The sequence below is a fragment of the Porites lutea genome, chromosome 3 (assembly GCF_958299795.1).
Source record: "Porites lutea chromosome 3, jaPorLute2.1, whole genome shotgun sequence".
In the NCBI taxonomy this organism is placed as follows: Eukaryota; Metazoa; Cnidaria; class Anthozoa; order Scleractinia; family Poritidae; genus Porites; species Porites lutea.
In genome coordinates, this window is record NC_133203.1 from 13,628,090 (window position 1) to 13,655,020 (window position 26,931).

A 26,931-nucleotide genomic window follows, 5' to 3' on the forward strand; every position below is an offset into this window, starting at 1 on the left:
CAAAGCCCAGCATTCCGGATTCCACAAGCAGAAATTTTTGGACGCTGGAATCCGGATTACTTTACATGAGTTGAATCATACGAGTTTAAACACTAAAAGAACTGGAATGGTACACTCGTATCAAGTTGTAAGATATTTTGGAATGTGTTTGGCAGTCATGTCACCATACTCACTTTAGTGTAAAGTCCATATATTTGCGACACAGTACGATGGTAGAACTTTGTATTCCAAAAAATCCTACGTTTTTGGTTTTCGATTTTAATTGTTTTTGGTGAAAAAATAACGTCACAAGATTGTTGTTTTGGGTTTGAAATTTTCGATTGCGGGATTTTTTGGGTAGGAAAATTTGGGAAGTATTTTTTGGGTGGTTTGATTTAAGCGGGGATATTTTGGGGTTATCAAAACAATCTGACGATTGTGTCAGTCAGTGTAAGATCTGCAATGAGAATGACAACGAAGGGGCATGGAATGACATGATAATTTAGTGCTACATTATTTCTGCTTTCTGGAAATTTTTAAGGCTCCTAAATTCGGCATGAAATTTTTTAGAGTTAATTTTGGGTCCAGGGATTTAAACATATACACCATAACAAAATGACAGCAACAAATATACCCCACATGCATTATATCAAGCGTCAAAAAAAACTGTTAGGCTAACAAGTTTTCAAAAACACAATTTCAAACTATAACTTCCTTAAAGTTTTTCCATCTGTGCGTTCTTCTTTCCGGTGTTTTTAAGACCTTCTTATGATGTTTTGAGTGATTTTTTTATGTTTCACTAAATTAAATTTGGTGGCGATTCCAAAAATTAGAGTATCGATAAATGTCGTGATACAAGCTAACACAGCTCCGAGGTTGTGCCAAAAAAACATACGAAGGAGGTCAAGCGAAGAAATCTGGGCTCTTCAAGTGTTCTTTACAGTTTCAGGCTTTAGGCTGTTACTGCATGGCTGATCTCCACCCTGATAAATTTCTCCTTTTCCTTAAGTGTAAAGTGAAAGAAAGTTTATCGAGAAATCGGTTCGAAAATGGTGGCAATTGATGGCGCGGAAATTAACGTGAATTTTTGAAATTCGCGTTTATCGGCAGATGTTCCTTCAACGGACTGTTTATGGGAACCATAAATCGAAAGAGTTTTTACTTATAATATAGTATTTGTGCCAGCTCTAGGAAGAGATAGTGGCTTTCAGTTCCGGTGCCAGAAGTAAATTTTTGTTCCCTTATACATAACGTGGCAAATATTACAAAATACTGAACGTGTTTGGAATGCAGCAAAGCAGAGTAACAACTGCAGTGTCACAACCCAAAGAAGAAGTCGTTGTCGGGTGTTTCTTTCATTGAGAGAGAAAAGAAAAGAAATCAGTTGCTTCAAGTTGGACAACCCGGAATCATGATTATTTAATGGTAAAAAAGTGTTACTGCATTTTTTTACCCAGAGAAAATGATAAAATATATTGCATATCGACTTAACCACTGACTTAAAAAAATCACGCAGTACTCGACTTTCTTCCATACTGAACTTTCCTCCATCAGCAAAAGAGGATGTTATTTGCCCAAACCAGATACGTGATGTTCTTTCTGCCTGTAAACGAAAACAAATGGACAGTTTGCTGATCAAGCCACATCTTCAGCTGAAACGCCGGAAAAATAAGTCCAACGCTCAATTGAAATCATTTCTTTCTCTTTCGCATTTGAAAGTAATTGTAAGGTTGTGGTAATATCTCGGCAAAAAGTTGTCTTAAGCTTTGAGAAGGCTCGCTTACCTCACTTTTAACCTAGAACTCGGCTGGGTTTCAAACGGAATAACCCGACTGGCCAAATCAGTCGCAGTTATTTTCAGGCGTGAATCAAAGGGCGCGAGATTTTCTTGAAATCGATACGGACTGTTTTGCATGTAGTCTGAGCTAAAATAAGTAACGTTAAACGTCAACCTTCGTCCTTGTTTACTTCTCTAAGATCAGCTAGCATGTACAGTTACAGATAAACACTCAGCAACACGGACACACTCATGAACTAACGAGGTTAATCCGCAAGTTACTGTGGCGTAGTTCCATGATGTAGGCACGTACGCGCGTAAATAAACCATAAATCGGCCCGTGGACCCCATAGGAGGGACGTAACACACATTTTAAGTAAGGTGAGCTGTTTTTTTATTGAAATCCTTTCGTTTTCGTAGGTTACAGCAACGACAGGTTTTTTTCCCATACAAATCCTTATATTTCGAATGTTACGCAACAATGCCGATGTTCGCCGATGCTCATATTTCGAGCTTGGGCTACCTTTGGGCATCAAACGTTTCTTCTGTCGCGACGAAGGAATGATGAATGCTGACTTCGCTTAACACCCAGTGACTGGAAAGCGTGGATCGAACGCCCGGGTACTAAACGGGATATACCCGAAAATATTAATAACCGCTTTTAGTAAAATCCAACTAGTTGGTCAAAAATATCGAGAATAAAAAAAATTTAGGTGGTTAAAGCTAGACTTTAATCCTTTTTTGCCGCCAAAAAGCGCGCGCTTTGTGCTACTAGTAGTCTATAACCTGTAACATATAGCTTAGTAGTAGCTCAGCCAATCAGAACGCAACATTGATAATATGAGTCAATAGCCCATTCGGCCTTCGGCCTCATGGGCTATTGACTCAGATTCCATTATTCGGGCTCGAGGAATAATTGTTAAATACTACCCTGAGGGTCTCAATGGGGTTAACCGATAGGCGTAAAACGGCCAAAAATTTAGTCGATAGCCGTAAAAATTGAAAAATTTTAACCGTTAGCCGTAAATTGGGTAAAAAAGAGTTAACCGTAAAAGAAATTGTCCCCTAGATTTGTTAATTTTATGGAAGGTGTTTAACTCGCTTATGGTAACAGGTTGCGTTTTTTATTTTCCGGCTACTTTGACTCCGTACGCACGTTAGGCGAAAAGCCTTTTAGGTGTATCTCGGGGAACTAATTTTTCCTATAGCGAAAGAGGGCTTCTCACTGGGAATTAATGCGATTTTCAGAATGTCGTGCCTTCGAAACACTAGTGAAACAACACGCAGAGCTGTTTGTAAAACACGTTGCCGATAAACAATATTTTCCTGTTTTTCTCTGACGCTACGGTAGACATTGCCATGCAATCTCGGTCAAGGCATTTCGGTGGCGAACTCGCACTGACCACGTGACCCGAAACGCATTAGCCGCGCGGAATAATGAGGTCTACGGACAAGGCAACAACAGGCAGTCGTTTTGTACAGTCCTTCGCTATGATTAAAAACACTGGACACGGGAATTTTGTTATTGGCCGTTTTCACAGGACAACTAGAAAGGGATTATCCAGACTCGCCTGTCTACAGTCGCCCCCCCCTCCACAGCGTTAGACACCCCTTCTCCGATTTTTTCTGTGGGGAGGTTGCGGCTGTACACAGGCTCAGTCTGTAACGGATAATCCATCTTCCGTACTTCAAAATTGACGGATAAAGTCAGGGGGGTTGTTCATTTCAAAATTAAAACTATTCCATTTTCAAATTGAGACGTGTTACCTATCTGACGCGAATCATCAAACGGATAACCCGTCTCAAACGAATGAGCCGTCTCCAGTGTGGAATGTCGCGCCCCGGTCTTGAGTTGGGCGTTCGCGTGTCTGCTCACTATTGGCATTTCTATGTGTAAAATGATATTAGAAGTGGAATACTTTATAAAAGTATATTGAGCTATCAAATGTGAAAATTTTTCAATAGAATAGCTTATTTTATCCCGAGATGATCCGAAGGCCTTTATTTTGCTTTAAAGATACAAAAAATACAGGTTAATTAATATTTAACTTTTTGAAACAAAAGAAATTAATTTTTAACTTTTTTGTTAACCGTAACTGCAAAAAATTAACCGATAGCCGTAAAAGAGCCAAAATTTTAGCCGATAACCGTAAAAGACACCACCCCATTGAGACCCTCTACCCTCCCTCGCGTTTTTTTCTTCTTCTTTTAAATCCTCTCAGTTATACACTCTTTCATCTGCGCCTGCTACATTTTCTGCCGTATATTCAAGGGCTTTACTTTTCTCCGGCCGAGTGCGCCACCGTTATAATTAGCCGTTTACTGTGTGATAGTGTGTGTTACGACTCTTTGGTCTCCTTGACCTCAACCAAACTGTTAAGATTGGAATCCATTTTTCCATATTTGATAAGAATGACTGAATCAACGCACTGCATTTCACTGAATAACAAGAACATTTATTAGAGTTTAGTAAAGAAAATAAACATATTGTCATACTAAAAAAATTGAAACAATACGGAATCTCCTGTATGCCAGCAAGGATAACAGGAAAGAAAAGGAGAGAGTATCGTAAAAAATCCGCGAAATATTTTGTAGGTGCTCTCTACTCTATAAAGTGTTTTGGCAGCGGCTGTGTTAGAGGATAAAATAATAAAAAATTTCATAAAAATGAATTTACAATAAATCGGAGCGATTTTCAACCTTTATTAAAAATAATACTCTAACAATCTACATGCGGTGGGTCATCCGGGGACCATTAGCAATTCAACAAAATGTCAACGATTATTATTTCTCAGCAGGAGCCCATCAAGTGCCAGTTTTATCAGGCAACTCTCATGGTGATACAAGTCAGTTGTAAAGGAAGACTGCAATTTCTCAAATTTCGGAACTGAAGCATTCCTCGTTAGTTGCTACTTAGGTCATCGCTTTTGCACGCGGTTCTTAACTGGCGAAATCCACTCCACGGTCATGACAAAAATCAAATGATCCTGGCACTTCTTCGGCGCTAATCATCGAAAAGTTCCAAATCGTCCACAAAACACTTAATCGTCGACTCCTTTCAAGGTGCATGCTTAAATGTGGGATTTATGACAGCAATATAAACACTCGCAAAGATAACCTTTCCGTGATCCTGAGTTCGCTGCCTTTGTCCCATCGCTTCATGCTCAGTCTCTGTCGGGTAATTCATTAACTTTTATTTCATGACACCCAGATCCCAGCGGCTGTACAATTGTAAAAATGGACGAAAAGGAAAAAAGGAAAACGGTCGAAGGACTGGCTTCTGAGTTCTACTTCATCCAATTTTATTTTTTTACGGTGACACACGAGACTCACGGAAATATGACACTTTTCGCGGGAAACTAGCCGTTCTATTTATAAATCTACTCGGGAAAGGGTTGACTCAAGAAATTAATGGAGATGGAGGCTCCATTTGATGGGCTCCTGTTCTCAGAGATCAAAAAGCGATTCACTTTAACAAGCACATTTTAAGCTCTATCAATAGCATAAAAACAACAACGACGATAGCCTGGGACCAGGCTCTGCATGGGGGAAAAAGGAGAAAAAAAAGTCAGCTTGGGAGAAAAAAATCGGCGAGCGAAGTGAGCCGAGAGGTAGTCTGGAGTGGGAAAAGGGTGCCGGTGGCAACCGCTCGGCTTGCTTCGCTCGCCGACATTTTTCCTATTTGACCCTGTTTTTTGCCCATTCCCCCATTTGTATGGGGGAAAGTAAATCGTCCCTGTATTTGTTAAAGGGTAAAAAATTGATAAAACTGTTCCAAACTATTTTCGGGTCTGTTAACGTGGAGTTGGGGGACCCCAGTTAGGTGAGGTAACCCGCTTATTAGGATAGCCCGCCTAGAACAGGTTTGTCACGTGGCAGAATTTCTAAGTCCCTCTAGTGAGTGAGACCTGGGCCCAAGAATCAAACAAGATGGCGCTGAACAAAATCGTGCTCGTTCAAGGCTGAACTTTACAGTGATTTCACCGTTTGTACGAACTTCAGCACTGTGGCTTGAACGGTTAACCATCTGGTGGCTTATTCGTCGTCGTTTAGCTCCTTTATGTGTATAGAAATGTGCAACTTCAGCATAGGGAAACAAGCTTTGACGCAAAGCAGCACAAAAAGTCTATCGGCCCGGAGATTAAATTAAAGGTAAGGCTCTTTTGAGATCATAGAAATGTGATAGAGACTTAGATTGTTTTATTAATGTAAGATTTAAAATTTTCCAGCGGCTACATGCAGGGCTGTCAACCCCTCACGTCTTTAAATACTGAGAATTAACTGAGTCTTCTGAAAGTCTAGTTTAGGGATAGGGAATCTGTTAAAGCATTTCACAGCATTGTTTACGTCGTTTACCTGCCAGTTTGCAAGTCTGCAGTCTGGCACATCGTGAGAATTGATAGGGAAGGGATGATAGATGACATCATAACGTATACAGTGGAACATCGATATAACGAACCTCTATATAACGAGGTCCTCGGTATAACGAACGATTTTCTTTACCCCAGTAATGCATCAGTCAATTTGCCTTGGATGGCACATTCCCGTGGGTGGGGACTATTGGGCTGTCAAATGCCCTAGGGCGGGGACGGAAAAAGAGGGCAAATGCCCTGTCCTCCGTCAACACTGCAACATTTTTCGTTGATCGCACAGTCAAATAATGCCGTTTTAAGCATTTTAATGTGTGATTTTTCGTTTCAATAAACGTCTTCCCTTGTAATAGCGCTAGGATTCTAATGCAGACTTCATGGCGTGACGACATGCACCAGTCTGGGGTTTTAGTATTGAAGTCCGCGCCATGAAGTCTGCATTAGAATCCTAGTGCTATTACAAGGGAAGACGTTTATTGAAACAAAAAATCACACATTAAAATGCTTAAAACGGCATTATTTGACTCTGCGATCAACGAAAAATGTATATAAAATTATTGACATTAAAATTAATAGAGCGCTGTAATGTTATATGTTATGAATAGCTGTATATATATGAAAGGATGTTCTTCAAATAATATCAACAGAAATTGACTGATGCATAATAGTAAAATATATGGAAAAAACCTACAATTAACAAAACCTTGTTATAGCGGACATATTTTGCCAGTCCCTTGGCCCTTCATTATATCGAGGTTCCTTGTAGTACGACACATGACATCATTTGTGCAAAAAGAATACTCATCGACTCCAATCGTCAGTAATTTGCAATGAAACAAACGCGCAAAAAAAGATGGTTTACTTCCCACCAATCACATTATTTCAGTGGCATACCAGAGTTTATGAGGAAATCTTTGATAGCTCAAACAACACAAAATATTTGAAATTTTATTGTCAGAAATTTGAGTCTACAGGAATTGGCAAACTTTGGCGATTAACCTTAAGATTTCATACTCTTATCTGGATCTCTGGTCCAAAAGTCTGGAGTCCCTTGGATTATCCGCGAGAGTTGACAGCCTTGTATATGCATAAATTTCCTGACTCAAACTGCATTAAGAGGACCTTTCTTGATAAATTTCCACCCATGTGTTTGAAATTTTATTGTCGGAAATTTGAGCCTACAGGAATTGGCAAACTTTGGCGATTAGCCTTAAGATTTCATACTCTTATCTGGATCTCTGGTCCAAAAGTCTGGAGTCCCTTGGATTATCCGCGAGAGTTGACAGCCTTGTACATGCATAAATTTCCTGACTCAAACTGCATTAAGAGGACCTTTCTTGATAAATTTCCACCCATGTGGTTTGCAACCACAGGACAAGGCGGCCATGTTGGGGGTCAAAACAGTAGAATATTTTTCTCAAAGAATTTACATGACTGTTGTGATGTCAGCTGCAAACCAGTAATATGAATACAATAAATGCTCCCTTATGTACCAGTCAGTTCCAAAGCTGCCCATTTGTAATTCACACATCTCCAATTAATAATACACCTTGTTTGCCTCCCAAAACATTGCATAACCTCGGTTCTTAATTTCTCCTGAGTATTACAGTGGCTCCGACAGAAATAAAAGACAATGCTTATGCAAAATTATTTAAAACCCTTTTCATAAGAACTATATGGCCTAAAATTTTCAATAGGTTCTTATTTTACAAAAATGAAGACACAGTTTTATACAGAAAAAAAAATTTAGTCTAGGTTCCAGTAAGTAAGATTCAAAATGGAGCACAGCATTTTGTGGACACTGCAGCATGAAAGACATGCGTCTAGTACTTTGGAAAGGTAAATTTACTGTGTGGTTATCATGTATAATATACATGCAAAGATTTCAGCAAACTCATTGCCTGAGAGCACGTAATAATATTATTTATCCCAAACAGTGCAGAAAATTGAATTTTTTTTCAGTGCAAAGGAAAATTAAATTGAGTGCAGAAAATTGAAATTAAATTGATTGTCAGCCTCAGGTGAGTTAAGGGTCTGTCAGTAGAACGACAACTCCATTATGTTTTTTTTTTTTTTCAGTGAGGATGAAGAATGTGCAAACGGACCTAAATCACAAGCCATGTAACCATAAAGCAATTCTGTGTTTTTATCCATCAATATTGACCTGTCTAAACTTTGAACAATCTTGGTCAAGGTTGTCATTTGTAGGCAGGGAACAGGGAGCTATGTGAGTATATTATTAACAAGGAATCACATGATTTTTCTTGTGTCATTTGGGATAAATCAGCACTCGTACATTTTTCAAGACCACAAATTGCACTGGCCCTACTGGCTTGACCACCTGGTACTTATGACGTCATATCTCTAAACCATAGAAACTGACAGAATGAACAGCTATGAACGAACAGCTACTGAACACATCATGTGCTGATGTTTGATCCTTTAGTTAGGAAAAAACTCAGAAAAACCTTAGGTGGGGTGGCATCCACCCCCTTGTACGTCCGAGGGTTAAGAAGCTAAGAAAACTAAAATCCCACTAAATACCATTTCTGTAAGAACCTGTTTAGGCTAAGTTGGAAAAATCTAGGTTCTTATACATGCATTTTTACTGCACAGTGTTTTTTAACAAATAAAGTTTTTGCTCATTAATCTTCTAATGGTTTTGCCATTCAAACATCATGGTATATAGGTCTGCATAAACCTTAATCACGCAGCACATTTTCTGACTATTTTTATTTATGCTCTGACTCCCTGATTTTGTACATGTATTGACTAAGTATTGCATGCATTGCGTGTTTGTTTGTGCAAGCACAGCACCAAATTACACACATGCACTGTACAAGCCTAACAAAATGATTGCTACATGTATATGTGCCACTTCTGCAATTATATCAGTTTTAGGTACATGTATATTATAAAATACACAGGAATTAAAAGATACCTCTAAATTCAACGCAATATCGGCAAGATAATGCTCATAAAATAGTTGCGTTGTTATTGATACTCTATTCTCATAAATGAACCTTCACCAAAGGAACATGAAACTTCATTCCCACTAAAGAATGTTGGTTTCGATAAAACATCATAGAAATTGGCCTTAATGATTGTTCTTCTTGATACAAAAATCTTTAATGACTATGCCACGAACTGAAAATTTTCTTCCTTGGCTAGACTGTTTGTACATAAATTAAAATGAATAATATTTTAACGTTAATAGAAATTTATTTGCTGGTTATGAAGGGCAAAAGGTATATTAATATTTAATTATTATTATTATTTTAATAAATTTTTTTATTATCGTGGGTACAATCTGTTACAAAGGCTTGAGGCACTAACTTATTTAGTTGGCCAAAATTGTTTATCAGACATTGTGTAATTCAAGCTGCTCTCGCCCATTAGATTCCAAGGTTGTATTCAACCCTTCAAATAACAACTTTGATTGGGCAGGGTGAGATGAACATTGTAAAAACTGATATAACTAGCCTGGAATAGCCTTGCAGGCCTTCCACCACCCCCCCCCCCCCCCCTTCCTTTTTCTCATACATGCTGTACATTGTGTTAAAATTTTTACTTTTACCTTGGCAAAACGTTGCTTGGCTTGCCGATCGGAGGTAAACATGCTAGCCCAATGTGTTGCTCTACTGACCCAAGGCTCTTGGACAGCACTTTTGTCACATTTCCTTGTATTCCTTAAAATTCTCTCACATTTATTTTAAAAAGTGCTTTCTTAATCTAAGTGTGTCTCAGACATTTTGCATCTGGCTTTGTAGCAAATTTGATTTCAGGTTAGAATTTTTGTAACATAGGTTCATTCTCAATTTCTTTTGTCTTTTAGGGCTAAAAGACGAAAGAAATTAAAAATCAATCTAAGTTAAATCAAAATTACCCTGAAAACAAATGACATAAAACATGTACTTTTTGCAATAATGTAACAAAAAATCTGTGTTTTTTACCTTCAAAGCCCGCTTTACAAACACCTGCTTAAAACAAACAAGTCATTATTATCCCTAATGGACAGTTTGCTTTGTCCCTGGGGAAAGAAACCCCTAAATGTACATTTTCTCTATATTCAATCCAGTTAAAGTGGACACCTGTTGATACGGACCTTTTCTAATGGCCCCCTCAGTGTCCATATTGATTAATGGGGTTTGACTGCAAAGGTTCTAGGAAAATATATAGGAACTGATAAACAGAATAATAAACAAAAATCAGTACCACTGTACCATTCTTGTCTAACTGTTTACTTTGTCATTTGTTATAGCCCCCAGGTCCAGAAATGGTTCCTGCATGGTTAAGGTACTAGTAAGGTTCTTCTGGAAACACTGGACACTGACAGCAGATTTCTAGATTCTTCAGGTTAATATTACCGTTTATACATTTTAATAGATTAATTTCTACCTTTAAGTAACATACATGTACATGTATCAAACATGATAGACAGTATGTAAACACAAAGTCATACTCTAGCTACGATAACGTTGACTTTCATTAAAAATTACAGTGTAATAGGGAAACTGCATGATAAGCAATCACCCTGTGTCGTTTTACGATGAAAAGTGAGAAATTTACGGACGTTGAAAAAAAAACTGAATCATTTTCAGCCTATTTCATTCAGTATTTTTAAAACGTACCTTCGAAGTTTTATAATCAGGAGACGTTTTATACTATTTTAGACCAACTTTTCCTTTTTTTGTCCTTTCGTACTAGAGCCATGTGAAGAAAACGGTTCCTACTTCTTAGAGTGTTCAAGTAAAGATCTCAGTGGTAAGAGCATTTGACACAGGCAGTAGAGCTCTCTTATCCATCAGGTTTGTGTTGCAAATAATTTCTTTTAAGGAGTAGTTTTATATTTATCTGCAGAATTCTTTATTACGAAATACATTGTAATTAAGCAGGACACCAGGAGAGGAATGTATTATTTCAAGGAAAGGTAAAAAATAACCAAACTTAACCCCTTCCTGCCATTTCTATTTTGGTTTTGAAACGTCCATTTGACTTCAAAGTTATTTTCTTGTCTTTCTGATACCTTTTGTCCTTAACTACTGTACAGCCAAAAAGGAATGGTTCTTTTGTTGCATGGTTGGAGCGGGTGGTAAATCAATGGACGCAGACAGACTGGATCTCCTACCTCAAGTTAGTGTAACCATTAATTTTACAAATGTTTTTAAGGAATAATTTGTGTCTGTAAAATGAAATTCTAGTTTAGTACCTCGATCAAGTTGGCGTAATTCATTCACGACGGACAAATGTGTTCCGCCTGTCCTGTCCCCTTATTCACTTCACATTTTCGTACATTCAATGCTTCAAATTTCTTCTTGGGTATTACTTTTTTATTGTGGATTGTGCATTTGGCATTCCTCACTGCGGAATAAGAATTTAAAAAATTGATCCACCATAACAAATCCTTTCGCCTCGAAAGCAGGGGAAGAATGTATGATTTTTATTAAGCAGGGAAAATTTGAGTATTATTGCTTAAGTGTAAAAAGGGGGGAGGGGGGTACTTGGGGTATGTATTGTATAAGACTCCAAATAAAAAACACGTACGTATGTATGTATGGAGAAGGAAAGATCACCCTTCACCCTTCACCCTTCACCCTACACACACACACTGGATAGGCCCCCAAAGAAAGTGATTCAATCTGACTTGTTACAAACATACAAATACATTCAACAAATATTTATTCCAAACTTACGACTTCGCCCAATTATAATTATTTGATTTTCCAACATTTATAATTTTTCATAATTCAGACTCATTTTCTATATTATAATGATGTTTGAGCCAATGAAAATCTAGAAATGCATTATCCGTGATAAAAAATTTTGATAAAAAAAAAATTAATTGTCTTAAACCGCTAGAAATGTTTCTCAAAATTTTGGTAATTTTGGTTAGTTTTTAAAAACTGTTGCTTTGTACTAATTACAAGTACTTCTCTTTTTTCAACCAAACTATTCAGTTTAAGATCAGAAGATGGAGTCAAGGAATCATAGAATCATAGATTACGGAATCATAGAGTCATGGAATCATGGAGCTAAGGAATCAAAGAATTCAAGGAATTTCAAGCAAGCATGTTAAGCAGACTTTGACAAGGACAAAAGGTGGCTAAAATAAATTCAATTTGCTTACTAAAAAGTCCCCCTTAATAGTTCCTAGGCAAGCGACAAATTTAAGAAATAACGCAACACGTCTTTTTTTTTTTCTGAAAACATGATTCTACTATTTTTTGGTTTGCTGATGTTTTCGTCAGTTATAACACAAAGTTGAGTTGAAATAACTATTTAGCGGTAAAAAATCACTTCCTCAGTTATTATTATGGTAAAGGCGGATGGAAAGGGTCAGAGCATTCTCTGTCTTAAAATAACGTCACAGGTTAACGGACCTCGTTGTGACTTAACTTGACCAATCAGGTCAACAGCTAGAGGCTTTACAACTCACCCAGTCGAATGGATGATATTCGAGCTACTTTTGGCATGACTCCTGGACTCAAACTTTTTTAATTACGTTACGGCTACTTGGACGACTGAGCGGACGACTTGCCGAAACGTTTTTGTTTTTTTAATTACGTCCGTAACGTCAAACGAATACAGCAAAACTCATATAATTCAGGATATAGAGTTAGACCTCAGCGGTTTGACAAGTACTGCAAACTATAATTGCGACTCGACTGAATGACTCTTAACGTTGCAAAAAATTGCGAATTAGTCAAGAGCATTTCTAATCTCGAAAGCAAAACTTTCGAGAATTATGTCTCGTGGAAAAGCAACGTGACAAGTGAGTTGAAATATCTAAGAGACATTGACATAAGCCCTGTTGTTAAAGGTCAAATGAACCAAAAATTCGACATTTTTTATTTTAGTTCAATTTTAAGTGAAATGTGTTTAATATGAACCAAATAAACATACTATGAAGTTTCAGCTCAATTGAAGCAAGTATCTCCGAGATATTCGCAATTAAAAATTGCTGTTTTTTTGGCCCTTATCTTCGTAGAGCGGTCGGAAAAATTGTCGGAAAAAACAGCTTGTGACGTCAATGTTGGTCAGGTGATAAAAAGCGGGAAATTCAAAACAGAGTTTTTCGAGTCGACTTGGCGCAGAAGTGGTAATTTGTCTTCAATTTGTCTTCAAAAGTTACAAGCTGTGGTTATAACCTTCTTATTATTTAATTTTCTCGAAGAATACATCATAGTAAAACTGACTTTAACGACACTTACTAATTTCCTTGAGTTGTACTGGAAATGTGCGTGTGTAAGTCCGATTTTTTTCAAGATGCATTCACAAAGTGTGTTCATATAAGGAAGTTCCTGGATATATAAGGTCCGGAGCTCCAACGTGGACACAAAAACAAAATATCTTTGTATAATAATCTGCCCAAAGAAATTCAAGTTTGCCCACAATGTGTTTGAAGTCACTGAACTTTGTCGCACTCGAGCTGATATTTTAAAACCCACGCTCGATCGGACACCTCTAGCTTCGCAGATCACTAAAATGTAAACAAAATCCTCAATGTAGAACAGTTTGGCGTTGATATGTGGACAGAAAAAGAGTTAATCTTTATCTAGTAAATCTTCCCCAAGATCGGTTTCAAAGCAACCGTAGTTTTCTAAACTTGATCGTTTCGCGCAGATTAATTTTGCTTTGTGTTGTCAAGTTGAACATGCATAACACCTGTCAAAAACCTACGCGTTAGTAAGATTTCCTTCAAACAAAGTTGAAGTTACATTATTGCAAAAACTTCTTTCCAATTATGTATAAGATTTAATTACCGATTGAGGTCACTTTAAGGACCATAGACGCCATGCACTTTAAGCTGGCAAAGAGATGCGACAAGCAAAGAACAATTCCATCATGCATAAAATTCAGCTTAAGTGAACTAAAAAAAGCTTCAATAAGGTTGCAAAACAACAAATTTTCATTAAAAAAACATAAGGCTTAAGGCTCCTATACCTGCTGACAAAGAATAAGTGAATTTTCTGTACGGAAAGAACCTACCTAAAGATCTTAAAAGAAAAAGATCAGTTGCAAGCGTCTCAGCCAAGCCATGATTCCGACTACTTAGCTAAATTAGCTTCTTTTGTTTAGTAATAACTGGTCCATGCGAGGGTCTTCATTCAAGCAAATTAAACTCAGCAAGCTGAATCATTAGAAAATACAGAAAACTGCACATAAGGATTTGTTTTGCTCGCTTCAGTCAAATCCAGCTCCAGCAATTGTTTACGGGCAAAGAGTCGATTGTTTGGAGTCACTGCCGGCAGTTGTCATTCTCCGCTACTTCACAGCGAGAGAAAGGAAAATTTGCGCACAGAAAGATAACAAAACTATGTAATTAAAACTGAAAAAACTAAAGGAAAAAAACTCTGACTACCATTACTTGAGCAACAGAAAAATGATCGAAGTAGTCTTTTCTTCTCGAGTAAGCTTGCTGGAGGAAGTTTTAAGCGCTCAAGTTTGTTCACTCGCAAGCGTTAGCATTACGGTTCTTTGACATAAGACAAGGATAAAGCTGGTTCTGCAAAGGTAAATAAATCTGGGCATTTAAAAAAACTAACCGTTACTACTAGTAACAGAATACAAGCCGGTTTTCATTCAGTCCAGCGAAAGAAGGCGAAGCACTGGACAAAAAATCATTTTCACAAAATTAATCGAATGCACAATTATCAGAAAAATACAAACCTCTTTGGAAATGTTCAAAACGTTTTATTCCTCTTCACACTGACGGATGATCTGTTTTTACTCTAACATTGTTTGTTCTGAATCCAAAGTAATTTTCAAGGGACGAAAAAACAACAACAACAACACTAGACAAACAAACGCAGGCGATAAGGGATGCGCAGAAGCTTGCGCAGAACGTTTTTCCGCCCTGAAAGACCAACATTGACGTCACGTAGTCTCCAGTCTATCACGCGGCCATTTCAGAAACGTTTTCGTGAAGTTTTCGGAAATGCTCGGATTTTGATCTTTTATCTTTCTACAAAGTCTTGAGAAGAATAATCTTTACCCAAATCTCACTTAGGATGTTTCTTTTTAGTGTTTGGTGAAGGTAAAGCGACAAAAGAAAATATGTCAATTTTTGGGTTCATTTGACCTTTAAAGAACTAATCGAAATGAACGCTTAAAATGACTTTACTACAAACAATGCACCGTAGCTATGGCCACAAATGGCTAACGTAACTCTTCAAAAAAATTTTTTCTTTTAACAGTCGAAAAGAAAGACAGTGAATTAGTATTTTGCAAACCATTTCCTCATTTCGGGGAGAGGATGTTATTTGATCAGTATCGATACGTAGGAGTTTAGCATCAAGTACAGAAAGTCACATTGCTTTTATCACATTTACCTTCAAATATAGATATTTCCCAAACTAAAAGAAATCTTGTAATGAATCCCAAACACCAAATAAAATTCCCTTAACTAATTTAGTCAAGACATGCCTACTGCAAACATATTTCATAGCTCTCAATTGTTATTGTCTAACAAAATTCAGTAACAACAGTCAGACTCCAAACCATTGTCCAGTTTCAAATGATTGCCACTTTAAGGTGGCTAGACGGAGTTTTTCAGGGTCAATACCGCCCAACTTTGAGCACAAACTACGTTGTACGTCGCCCGAAATTAACAAAGATTTGGAAAAATTACCACCATAGCTGTATCAGATAAAGCTGAAAATTTGTTTTGATCAGGGTTAAAGACTGGTCAAAAGTAAAGTATTTGGAAATGTGGTTGATAAAAAACACATGGCCCACCCCCTCCCTTCGGCACAAAAATGACTGACCTACCCCTAAAGCAAGGTTGGACTGAATTACATGACCCACCCCCTAGAACACCCCCTAAGACACATGGCCCACCCCCTCCCTTCGGCACAAAAATGACTGACCTACCCCTAAAGCAAGGTTGGACTGAATTACATGACCCACCCCCTAGTATTAAAACATGGATTTTTGGCAGTTTCCTCTTAATAATCCAATAAAACCTTGTTCTGTGCATGACAAAATCTCTTGATACATTGCTACAAACAATATCAAAATCACAGAAATCATAACTTTCTTTGAAAAGACAAATGTGAAAAGCCGAATATTTCTTGTTTCGATGGACGTTACATACCGCAAAACTAGGGTATTAAAATTATCTGTAAAGCATATGAAAATTTCTACAAGGACAACCTATTCCTACACATCACTTGCCGGAAATGCTTAGATTAATTCTTAGATTACTTTTAGCTTAGATTACTTTCTTCCACTTCAATGGAAAGCACTACCTACAAACCCATGGAGTTGCAATGGGCACAAAGACAGCAGTTTTCTTTGCCAACATTTTCATGGCATATATTGAAACAACAATTCTAAGCAAAACCATCTTTAAACCAACAGTTTGGAAATGCTACATAGACATATTTTTTCCCCATGGGACATACGTAAACCTGACATCGAAGCCTTCATTGAACAAGCAAACTCACATCACCCAAATATTAAATTCACGGCCGAAGCATCTGATACTGAGACTGTTTTTTAAGACGTGGTTGTATGCAAAGGCACAAGATCTATCCTTGATGAAAAAACACATTTAAACAAACGGTAACATTCCTGCACACACAAAAAAGGATTTGTCAAAGGAGAAGCCTTAAGAATCCAACGAAAAAACTCCCCAGGAACAACCTGATGGACAGAGGCTACCCACAAACTTTGATAGAAAACCTACTATCAGAAATAAAATTCACAGAAAAGGAGTCTAAACTCTTAAAACAAAACAACAAGGAGGAAAATGAAATATTGCCATCCGTGACACGATACCAACCCTCAGTCTCTCCTATGAAGGATAGCTTCGCTAAAGTTTTAAAGAACCACCAATCCTTTCCTTACAAGAAAGGAAAATCATTAAAGGACATGCTCCTTAGAGCCGGTATAGATGTGTGGCCTGTCACCCCTTGCATTTTCTCACACAACAGGTTTGAGAGTATTTTAGCGATAATTCCAGCTGGCTGTGTAATTATATAACACGTGTGGTCAAATGTCTCGTTAGTATCAGTACGTATGCCTATCTCTGTAGTAAAACAGGGTGACCCACCCCCCTAAGGGTAGCTGAAAACTGCACGACCACCCCTTCCATAAGGCCAAAACCTCATGACCCACTCCCTCTCTGCTCCGCCCGCCTCCTCCCTATACTTTTTGACCAGTCCCTTACAATGACATCGGTGTCGTCATGGCAACGAAATGACGTGCAGCAGTTTTTCTTGGCACTGGGAACTCTTCTTCCAGGTTGTTCACGGGAACTTTTCCCCCCAATAGCTGCCTTGATGTTCGTGAAATTTAAGTGAAATCTATGAGAGCGTTATTGAGATATTTTGGGATGAAGTTTTTGTGGTTAAAAATATGGTCAAAACCGGACAATCTTGATGTTCGACCGTTATCTCTAGAAAACGAAGCGCTTTGAAATGCAATTTCACCTCATGGTACTTTCAATCTCTTTAAAAACGTGTGTGAAAGATCATGGAGACAGCTTTAGCCGATTGCTAGACAGAACGGTTTTATTAGTTTGTATCAAGATGCTCTAGTTTGCGGTTTTGTGAACATTTTGGTCTTATAAAGGTGTTTCGATACAGTTATTCGGAGAATTTTTACCCATATTTTCCAATCGCCTGAAAAGTGATTTTTCCCTCGTCTGATCGCTATGAAATTTCCACCAGTGATTTACTTTGAATTGAAGTTTGTCAAAATGGAGTTTTAAATAAAATTGAAAACACTATGAAAAAATACACCCATTAAAAGCTAATGAGGCGCGATCTAGAACTGCTACTGAAAATCCAACACCAGGAACTTATAGTGTTTAGCAAATAACCTCCGTGAGATATAAAAAATTATGTATGTTTGAATTCAAATAAAATTTTAATCGTAAATATATCCAAGTCTTTTTGCTGCCGGGCATCAGCCGGCAGCAGACCATATTCTTGAGCGATTTGAGATTTTTGGTTCAATGGTTCGATGGTTCGATGGTTCAATGGTTCCATGGTTCAATCAGCAAGTGCTTAGCTGCCGCGCCTGTTTTTCTCTTTAGAGCAACCCGCCATATGTGAGTTTAAGAGCAACTGTCTGTGAAAATCGAGCAAAATCGACATTTCGCGGCCACAGTCAAAAAATCATTTTCGCTCATATCTTGTCCATAGCTAGGCATAAGTAACTAACTAAACGTGGTGTAGTTTGTTTTTCAAAAGGCCGCTTGGATTTGGAGAAAATCGACAAAATCAATTTTCGTGGTCTTCGACTTAAAAACAACCAAAATTTGAGGCAAAATGAGGCGGTCTCAAAACTTCGCTCGCACGCACACAGGAAGAAAGCGGGGTAAAATATTTCCCGATAAATCAATTTACAAAGGGTTCCACTTCTGGTTTGGTGATGAATTCTTATCTTAACGATAATTTGAAAGATAAACAATGTTATTTCAGTTTGGATTCTTTTTCAACTAAACGAAATTTAAATTTAGGCTGAAAGTTGCATTTTACTTTTTAGGCATGTGCTACACCTTGGTTTTACCTGAAACTCAAGTCATATGTTATTTAAACATTGTGCTAAAACATATGTAAGAATTGGCCTGGGTAATTAAATTTGTACTTCACACGAACCCTCTGAAGTTGAATAAATTTTGCTTGAAATATGAGACTTTTCAAGAACGTCGGTTGGTTGTTGCTCCACAAGTCACGATGGCTGAGCTCTCCAAAAGAAACTTAACTCACAATCACACTTGTATTAAGGACATTTGTACTGAAACGATAATTTTTGTTACCTCAAATGCGTTCTCCCGTTCTGGTTAACTGGCATTGCGCCTCGTCCCAAGCTAATCAACCGAAGATCCAAAAACTCGCCTGAGGAAGCGTGGTGCGTGAAAATAACCTGAAACGGAACATTTCTTGGTATTGCTGGCCTTTCTTTTCCGCAGTCAAACTTTTACATCCATTGCCATTTAAAGATTCTAGGACTCACAAAAACTGCGATTTTGATAGTGAAACTTTCGGGCTGCCGATATCTCTTTGGTCATAAAAGTCTGGTCAAAAGTGTTGCGTGACAGGATTCACAGGCTTCCCAATCTAACCATTTGAGCGACGCCGTTTCATTAATGTTCTTGCCAGAAGTAGCATATTATACTACTAACAATCCAAATCATATTTTTCTTTCTTTTTTTCCTACGTTTTCTTAAAGTGTGCTTCCATACAATACTAAATAAGTCCAAAAATATCGTTTTTCACGTCAACTTCTCCCCGTTGCCTCGTATGTGCCTTTGATTGACTTCAGGCCTCAATCTTTAGCTATTTCACCGCGTTATCACCTATCAGGCGGCTGTCTTTCCTCTCGCATATTCAAGTTCCATTGTTTTGGATAACAGTTTTTGTAAACATTCTGCAGTTATCTTTCAGTATATATTTTTTTTCTAATCTGAACATGGTTATTCGATCGTCAAACTCTTGTTTCTGTTTATATACAGAGGAACCCTGCCTTGCGACCACCCCGTTTATACGACCACTTCTGGCCTCAGTTCACCTCCCATAGTCTTTCCACCCAGACGTGAAAATCTCCGAGTCATTTTATTATTTTGAAGACCTCTTTAATGCGACCACCTCGCTATTACGACCTGGATTTTATGGCCCAATGCTGGTCGCATCAACGGGGTTCCACCTTTTTTTTTAATTTCAGTTTTCCACATTGTAGAAAAAAAAAAAACAAAAACAAAAAAATGTGCGTCAGCTGGACTGTGGAAATTAATGTAAAGAACTAAAATTTAGACCCCGCTTATATGAAGAAAATTTGTCCCGAACAGAATGGTCACCCGCCTACCCGAGCTTTCCTGGAAGAGGCAACGTTTCACGCATTTCTTTACAAAACATAGCGAAGCGTTTAAATTACAAAAAGTTGGCTGGGCTAGAGGGGTGACCCACCTTGTCCAGTCACCCTTTTGTAATGGTAGGTCAGCCTCCTCGCCGGGCCAAAGTTTCTCCGTAGGCACTTTACACGCTTTCCATTCAACAAAAATTCCTGTTTGAAATTTGGGAAAAACCACTTGCCCAGTGGAAGGTACATTCCAGTTGCACAGACCAAACCAAAGCCACCGCGAGTTTGGTTATCGTGCTTGTAAGCAGGATACAGATCAGTGGTCCTGGGGAAAATAATTTTGTAAAATGGAAGGGGACATTTCGGTCCTACCGGCAAATCCGATCCGTATCGGTAAAGGGCTCGCATAGCCAAGGCGCGGACAATTAGAGCATGCGCGAAAGCCGGTTGGGATCAATGTTTTTTTTCTCTCGGCTGAGAGGTTGACTCTCCTACACGAGACAGCTTTTCTCCATGTAAAGGGAATTAAAATTTTCCGATATGAAATTGTAATAGAGAAGGAATCAGAAAAAATTTCAAAATTCTCGAAAAAAAATAGTATTGAAGCCCTCGTAATTTCGATCGAAAAGACTACTCAAGTTGCACTGTGGATGACCGAACAGTTGTTATAATTATATGGCGCCGCAAAGAACTTAGTAATTTAGATTACCTAAAAGGGTTTTCAATGTATTTAGGAGGAAACTGTCGTTGGGTGCCCCTGTCAACTATCGCCTAACGCTTCCACTACTTTCTTTACCCAAATAGTTGTTTTTTTTCAGTTTTACTCTCGGTCATTTTGCCATGTTCTGAGTGTGCGCTTTGGTACCGGTCTTGAGACTGAGACTTGGTGGCTCGTCAGAAATTCATGGTCAGAACTCTTGAAAAGAAAGTCTCCGACCATAACCTCCTCTGGCAGTCATCAATGAAACGGATATTGAGGCTGCATCCGCTTCAGGGCCCGTTCAATTCTCAAAAGTCCCGATAACTAACGGGTCCCTAAAGCTGTTGTTCTTTTGTTAATGCTAGTCACGCACAATAAAACGCGAGAAACATTCGTGACATTCTGAATCACTTGAAAACGCGGTTTTGCAGCTTTTCACACTTGAAATTGGCTTCAGAAACGAATGTCTTCCTAATAAAAATGAATTTGTTTAGTTTAGTCTCATGTTATCTGTGAAATGGTACATACTGACATCGCTACTTCTCATTCGATGTCTCATAGCGAGAAAAGTATGCAGTTCAGTTTACCGAGGACGGAACACCGGCCAGAGAGGAAGTAAGTGTAGATGTTGACAGCGAAACGGAAGTGTTCCATGTGCCTCGACACAATAACAAAGAAGCAATGGATGTGATGAATGACTTTGTATCGGTAAGACTTAAACGAAATCGTTAGCCGTTCTTAGTGTAGTGGGGAGGAGCGTTGCGTGACGACACTAAAAAGGGCTGTTTAGCGGACTAACTTGACCTCAGTGTGGTAGTTCCTTGTTTTAAAAAATTGCGAGAACACTAAATCCTGATCCTCTCTAGCTGTCCCCCGAACCTCTTTTTTGTTGAATGTAAAGAAATGACTATATTTAAGAACATGAGGTCTAACAAGAAAAAATGCATCTTTGGACATCTTTTCGCAAAGAGTCAGAAAATCAGTAGTAAAAAAAGCATCTTTTAATTTTTGAATAATAAAATATTGTTTTAAAACATTGTTCATAAATCTGAGTTGTCGGCACGGCTATTTTAAATCCACAGCTCCAGAGAGGTTTTGCAGTGAATGAGTAATTGTTCCTTGATGATCATGATGATGATAGTACAAAAATTGGATTTCTCATTTTTCTTTCCTAGACATTTTAATGCACAAGAGATTAAGCTCTTGTGCATTGCTCGCTTACGAGCTTTTAAAAGAGAATTTGACTGTGAACCAAACTCTGGAAAATAAACAATCGCTAAGGGATTAAGTTAAATGTTATGCCTTACTTAGTTATACAGCACTTAGAAAAGCTAATTTGCGGGTTAATGATCGATCAATGTATCGTCATCCCGACATCAGTTTGCAAAACAATTTACGATTCTTTCTCTCAGGGCCTGACTGCTCGTCGCCTTCTGTCAATTCAAAAATGTTATGTGTCTAAGTTAGACCCAACCTTACCGACCCCACAGAAACTGAAGATTGATATGGAACTGGTAAGTTGTTATTGTCGATCAGTTGTTTTATAGTTATTTATTTATTTTTCAATATAACCGGTTGCAATTTCTGCTTTCATCAATTGCATTATTTAGGATTACAAGTTGAATCAAACATTTTCTTTATTCAAGACAATGAATGTCCTCTTTTCTGAATTGAATGTCCTCCATTCTGCAAGAAGAGACTAGAGTTAGTAAGGATTAATGTCAGTTAGGGGTATTGGCCTTTCTCTGCGACTGTTGAGAATGACTAAAGATGAGACATTAGAGTACCCTACTTATGAGGATTTTATAGTAGAGAGGGTGGAAAGTTATAAGTTCAGTTACTGAAGGAAAAAATAAGCGACGAAAGTGTGTCCGTCTAAAAACGGACTGTTCTCGCCGATACAATTCCTGAGTTCTTTATTTTCTAACCTTAGTTATTTTTTCTTTCATAAAAGGCCACAAAACAGCCCTTAACTGACGAGAAGTTAACAACCGATACAACTCCAATGGTGCTGGGCTTTGCAGACCGCTCCTCGTTACCACAAAGGATTCTGGACTTTTGTGGTAGTCTCCCAATCTATGAGGTCGAAGAAGTGTCAGTGGAGGAGATGAACGCGACTCTTTTCAACTCGGAAGGTACCAAAAAAAGCTTTAAATAAATTTACTATTTTATCAGAAACAGATCTGTGAAAAAACACACACACACAGGCTGACTCGTAAAGGGTTTCTTCCCAATTATGATGTGCATTGTATGATACAATACCAGTTTCTGCCCCGGATTGCTGTTCTTTGTTTAAGGCTGTCTTCAGGCATGTTAAGAGCGGTTCCGAGTCGTTACCAGTCCTTGGAGACTTAAGGAACAGTCCGTTACAATGCCGCCCCCTCCCCTCCCTTCCACAGCCAGTAAGAGCGTAGTTACCGATAAATCACGACCAAGAAATTAGCTCTTACCCAAATACTGAGAGTGCTCTGCAAATAAACGATGAATGTAGCCTTAAAGGCGCTTAGCCAACCTGCTCGCAGGCTAAGACGTAAGGACGTCGTGAAAAAAAAGCCAAGCGAAAATATTAGACCCCCTCGACAGCGTGGAACGGGGTACGATGAATTATTACGAGTTAAAGGGTTAAAAAAAATTTGAAACATCTAAGCATTCTAAGGAATACATGCCGTTTGCTAAAGGGGAAAGCCTGATCCTTAATGCAGTCGATGTTTGACAATCTTACTAACTTAAAGTCGAATTTACGCCTTGCAAATTCATCTGAAGTGAAGCGTAGTAATAGTCTACAAAAATTTAAATGAAAATTATGTCTATAATAATGTTCATTTTAATGTCCCTGTTGCAGGATATCAAGGTCTGCAGGGACGCAGCAGACGGTCAGTCTTCGATAAAGTATCTTGCTCCAACGGGGGTAGTCACAGAGGAGGAGTGTCGTTTTGCTTGGACCTCAAAGAAAAGACGAAGCCAAAATCCTGTACCTTCTCTTCTAGTTCGTGCTATTACTTCATTGTTTGTACCGCCGATAGTTATGGCGGTCATACCTGTTCTTATGCTAGGCACGGCTATTATGATTACTGCTGTTCTTGGACCTGCGATTTACTCGACTCCTTGGGGTAAACACTGATGAAACCCGGGGGGTGAATACCAAAAGTCTATAAGAGAAGGCTCCGCCCCTAAGTACAATTCCTTACCCCTTTATACACCAATTCTGAAGGAGAAAGTACCCCTCTCGTATACCTTCTAATGAAAAATGGTACCCCGTTCACATATCTAGTTCTATCTGCATCTAAATTAACTGCTGTCTTTAAACAGCTTTAAAATATGAACAAATCACAAAAGCAGAATGTTTTCTCGACTTTATCACAGCCATAAGATGCAACTGTTAGCCATTTTGGGCCTTTTTGTTTACAGATTAAAATGACCGATTTCCCTACCATTTCATATATACTTTAACTAGTGAAATCTCTACCCTTTCAAGTACATGAAAGTTCCTAGTGACGCCTAAAAAAGGTACCGCTTTCGGACGGAGTCTCCCCGTATAGGCCATAGGGAGTACCCCACACCCGGGTATACAACTGAGCTTACTGTACTTGTTATAGCTAAAATGAAGAGTTTGCAAAAGACGACTTAAGCACATATTATGAAGTAGGTTTCATATTAAGTAGCTTGAATTATTTTATTTCTTACTGATTGGAATTATACAAAGTTTGCATGTACACTCTTTTTTACAAGGATGTTGTTTTTCCGGCCCAGGCTGAATATTCTTATTTTTCTGCTGATTTTTTAGGCTCAAAATATTCTTACATTATTCGTAAATTATAGCTTAATGACTTTTCCGTTTTAATTGCAGTTAACGGCAGGGTTTTTTGTTTTGGTGACCATAGTTTTGCCGTTTAGAGAAAGGAATAGCATTAATTGTATTGTATTGGATTGGATTGTATTTACAGATTTGCACGCCAAATTATTATTTCAGCATTTCAGCATTGAGTTTATTCTTATCATATTGTTAAAATTTCGCAAATCTTAGTCTACATATTCTAAATAAAAAGAGTGTACTACGTGTAACACAAGTATAGCTTTAATGCTGAGGAGACCAATCAACAAAGGATCGGTGTTCGCTTTGCTGACAACTAAGTGAGGATCGGCTGATTTTAAAATAAATGTTCTAAATTAAAATGATTGTACGGTCATATAATCTAAGAGACTTGGTAAGATTGTCGTTGATCGTTCAAATGTATTACAAAAGAAAACTCATTAAAATTTCTATCTAAATTTATAATACACTAATGCCAAAGGTAAGTGCAAATTTAAAGTTAATCATACGTATTTTGCTCAGCTGAAGTTGGCTCATTCAAGAAAGAAAGGTAAATAGCTCAGAGAGAGCATAAATTAAAATGTTAGGAATTACTGTAAGAATGTTCTAAATAAATACACAGTTGTTTACATTTGTTTATATAGTAAAGCTGAACCTCCATGTGACGTTGGTAAGTCCAAAACTAGCAGAAAGCAAATCTGTGATGTAAATGTTGATTGATGTACGGAGCCTAAATGTATTCCGGCCTGTAAACCAATATACAAGTTAAAAGGTTACCTTAATAAATATAGATTAGTGACAATATGTTTAATCAACAGCATTATCAATCCAGCCTCCACAGAGGTCAAAAACAAACCTCCTTATGATTCAAATGCCATGATACCTTATATTATGAGATGCGGGTTACAAATGCGATGAACGGTTACAGCGCGAGAAATTAATCATACCCAACCGGGAGGAGCACCCTCGGAATCCCCCTCCCCACCCCCACCCCCCCCCCCCCCCCACATCCGTCTTCAAACCTCTCGTGATACAGCCACAGCAGAATAATGAGCTTATCATTTCCAACATCTAGGCAATGACGTGATTTAACGTCACCAGGAAGTCAGTATCGTTAACCTTTAAGTCCCAATAGTGACCAACATCAATTTTCTCCTAAGGATAACCATAAATTATCAAGAGATTTTGTTATGAGAATTAATAAAATGATTGCCAAAGAGAAAATGCCTTGATCTTTTATCAATTTCTCTCAACTAATTCGTAAGGAAATGTATGGAGATCAGTTTGGAGAATTTGTATGTGGATACTGGGGCTTAAAGGGTTAAAGTTGTTGGTAGACTGTTCGTCAGGATCGAGCGCTTTCCGGTACGGGCGGTTAAAGAGCTCGATCTCGACGATCTTGCGAAAAAGTAGGGGACTCTGAACAGTCTAAGTTATTGGCAGAATCCAAATTGCATCAATTTTTTCCCTGAAAGCAAGCTGGGATTGTGTCACGGCTGTCTAGTTCATTTGGTTAATACATTGCCAATTACGCTTGCTTGTGCGCTATGGGACTTACCGTTACAAGATAACATCAACAAACACACTGTATACCTCCAAAGCATTATATCAAACGTCAAAAACAACAAAAATGAACTTTGAAAAACTGTTAGGCTTACAAGTTTTCAAAAACCGACAATTTCGAACAATTTTAATCTCGTACATCTGTTCCTTTTTCTCTGCTGTGTTTTTAAACCCAATTTTTTTGTTTGTTTGTTTTGAACGATTATTTTATGTTTCACTAAATTTAGTGACAATTCCAACAATTAGATTTTTAATAAATGTATGGCGCAGAAACAAACGGGGCTGTATAAACGAAAATCTTTGAAATTCGCGTTATTCGGCAGACCGCTCCTTCGAGGGAGTCAGTTTATGGGAACCTGAATCGTAAGAAGAAGGACTAAACGCAAGACTAATATTTTTATGATATATTTTTGCGAGATAGCTCTAGGAAGAGTAAGTGGGTTTCAGTTCCCGTGTAAGAAGTATATTTTTGTTTCCTTGTTCCCTTGGTCAAAATCACAAAATACTGAACGTTTTTGGAATGCAGCCAGAGCAACAACATGCAGTGTCACAACAAGAAAGAAGTCGTTGTCGGTTGTTACTTTTTTGAAGAAAACAAACAAACAAACAAACAAACCAAAACAAAAAGGAATAAGTCAACCTGGGATGATTTTTTTGATGGTTAATGTCACTATTCCGCTTAAGATACGCTTGAAAAGGTAACACAACTAAATAGCGCACGCAGGCAAATAAGACAATTACTACAAGATGGCGTAATAAGGGGGGGACACAGCCCTGTGGCAGGTTCTAGCGACTTCAGGTTATGCGCACAGCAAAAACACAAGCCTCACTTATCGCCCCACTACCGTGGGGTAGGACAAGAGTATTGGCAGAGCCTTTCTTATCTCCCCAGCGCCGCACGGGCTGGATCGGACAAGATTAA

The 26,931-nt window shown here is 38.2% G+C and overlaps 1 protein-coding gene and 1 long non-coding RNA gene across 2 annotated transcripts; both read left to right on the plus strand.

The window, feature by feature from the left end:
• The first annotated feature begins 8,246 nt into the window (after nt 1-8,246).
• On the plus strand, nt 8,247-10,930 carry LOC140930554 (uncharacterized). The gene is made up of 3 exons (XR_012164869.1): nt 8,247-8,353; nt 10,388-10,482; nt 10,834-10,930. It is a non-coding gene; the product is annotated as an uncharacterized lncRNA (long non-coding RNA).
• Nucleotides 10,931-12,104: 1,174 nt separating this feature from the next.
• LOC140930540 (uncharacterized) lies at nt 12,105-25,379 on the plus strand. Its single transcript, XM_073380267.1, has 5 exons — nt 12,105-12,225; nt 21,197-21,343; nt 22,048-22,149; nt 22,590-22,770; nt 23,478-25,379. Exons 2-5 carry the CDS (start codon nt 21,317-21,319, stop codon nt 23,747-23,749), a joined length of 582 nt encoding a protein of 193 aa, XP_073236368.1. The 5' UTR covers nt 12,105-12,225; nt 21,197-21,316; the 3' UTR covers nt 23,750-25,379.
• Nucleotides 25,380-26,931: the final 1,552 nt, after the last annotated feature.

Coding starts and splice junctions, on each gene's coding strand:
- LOC140930540 (XM_073380267.1), top strand. CDS start 21,317: ATGGATGTGATGAATGACTTTGTATCG. Junction 21,344..22,047: donor TGATGAATGACTTTGTATCG/GTAAGACTTAAA, acceptor TCTTTCTCTCAG/GGCCTGACTGCTCGTCGCCT. Junction 22,771..23,477: donor GACTCTTTTCAACTCGGAAG/GTACCAAAAAAA, acceptor TCCCTGTTGCAG/GATATCAAGGTCTGCAGGGA.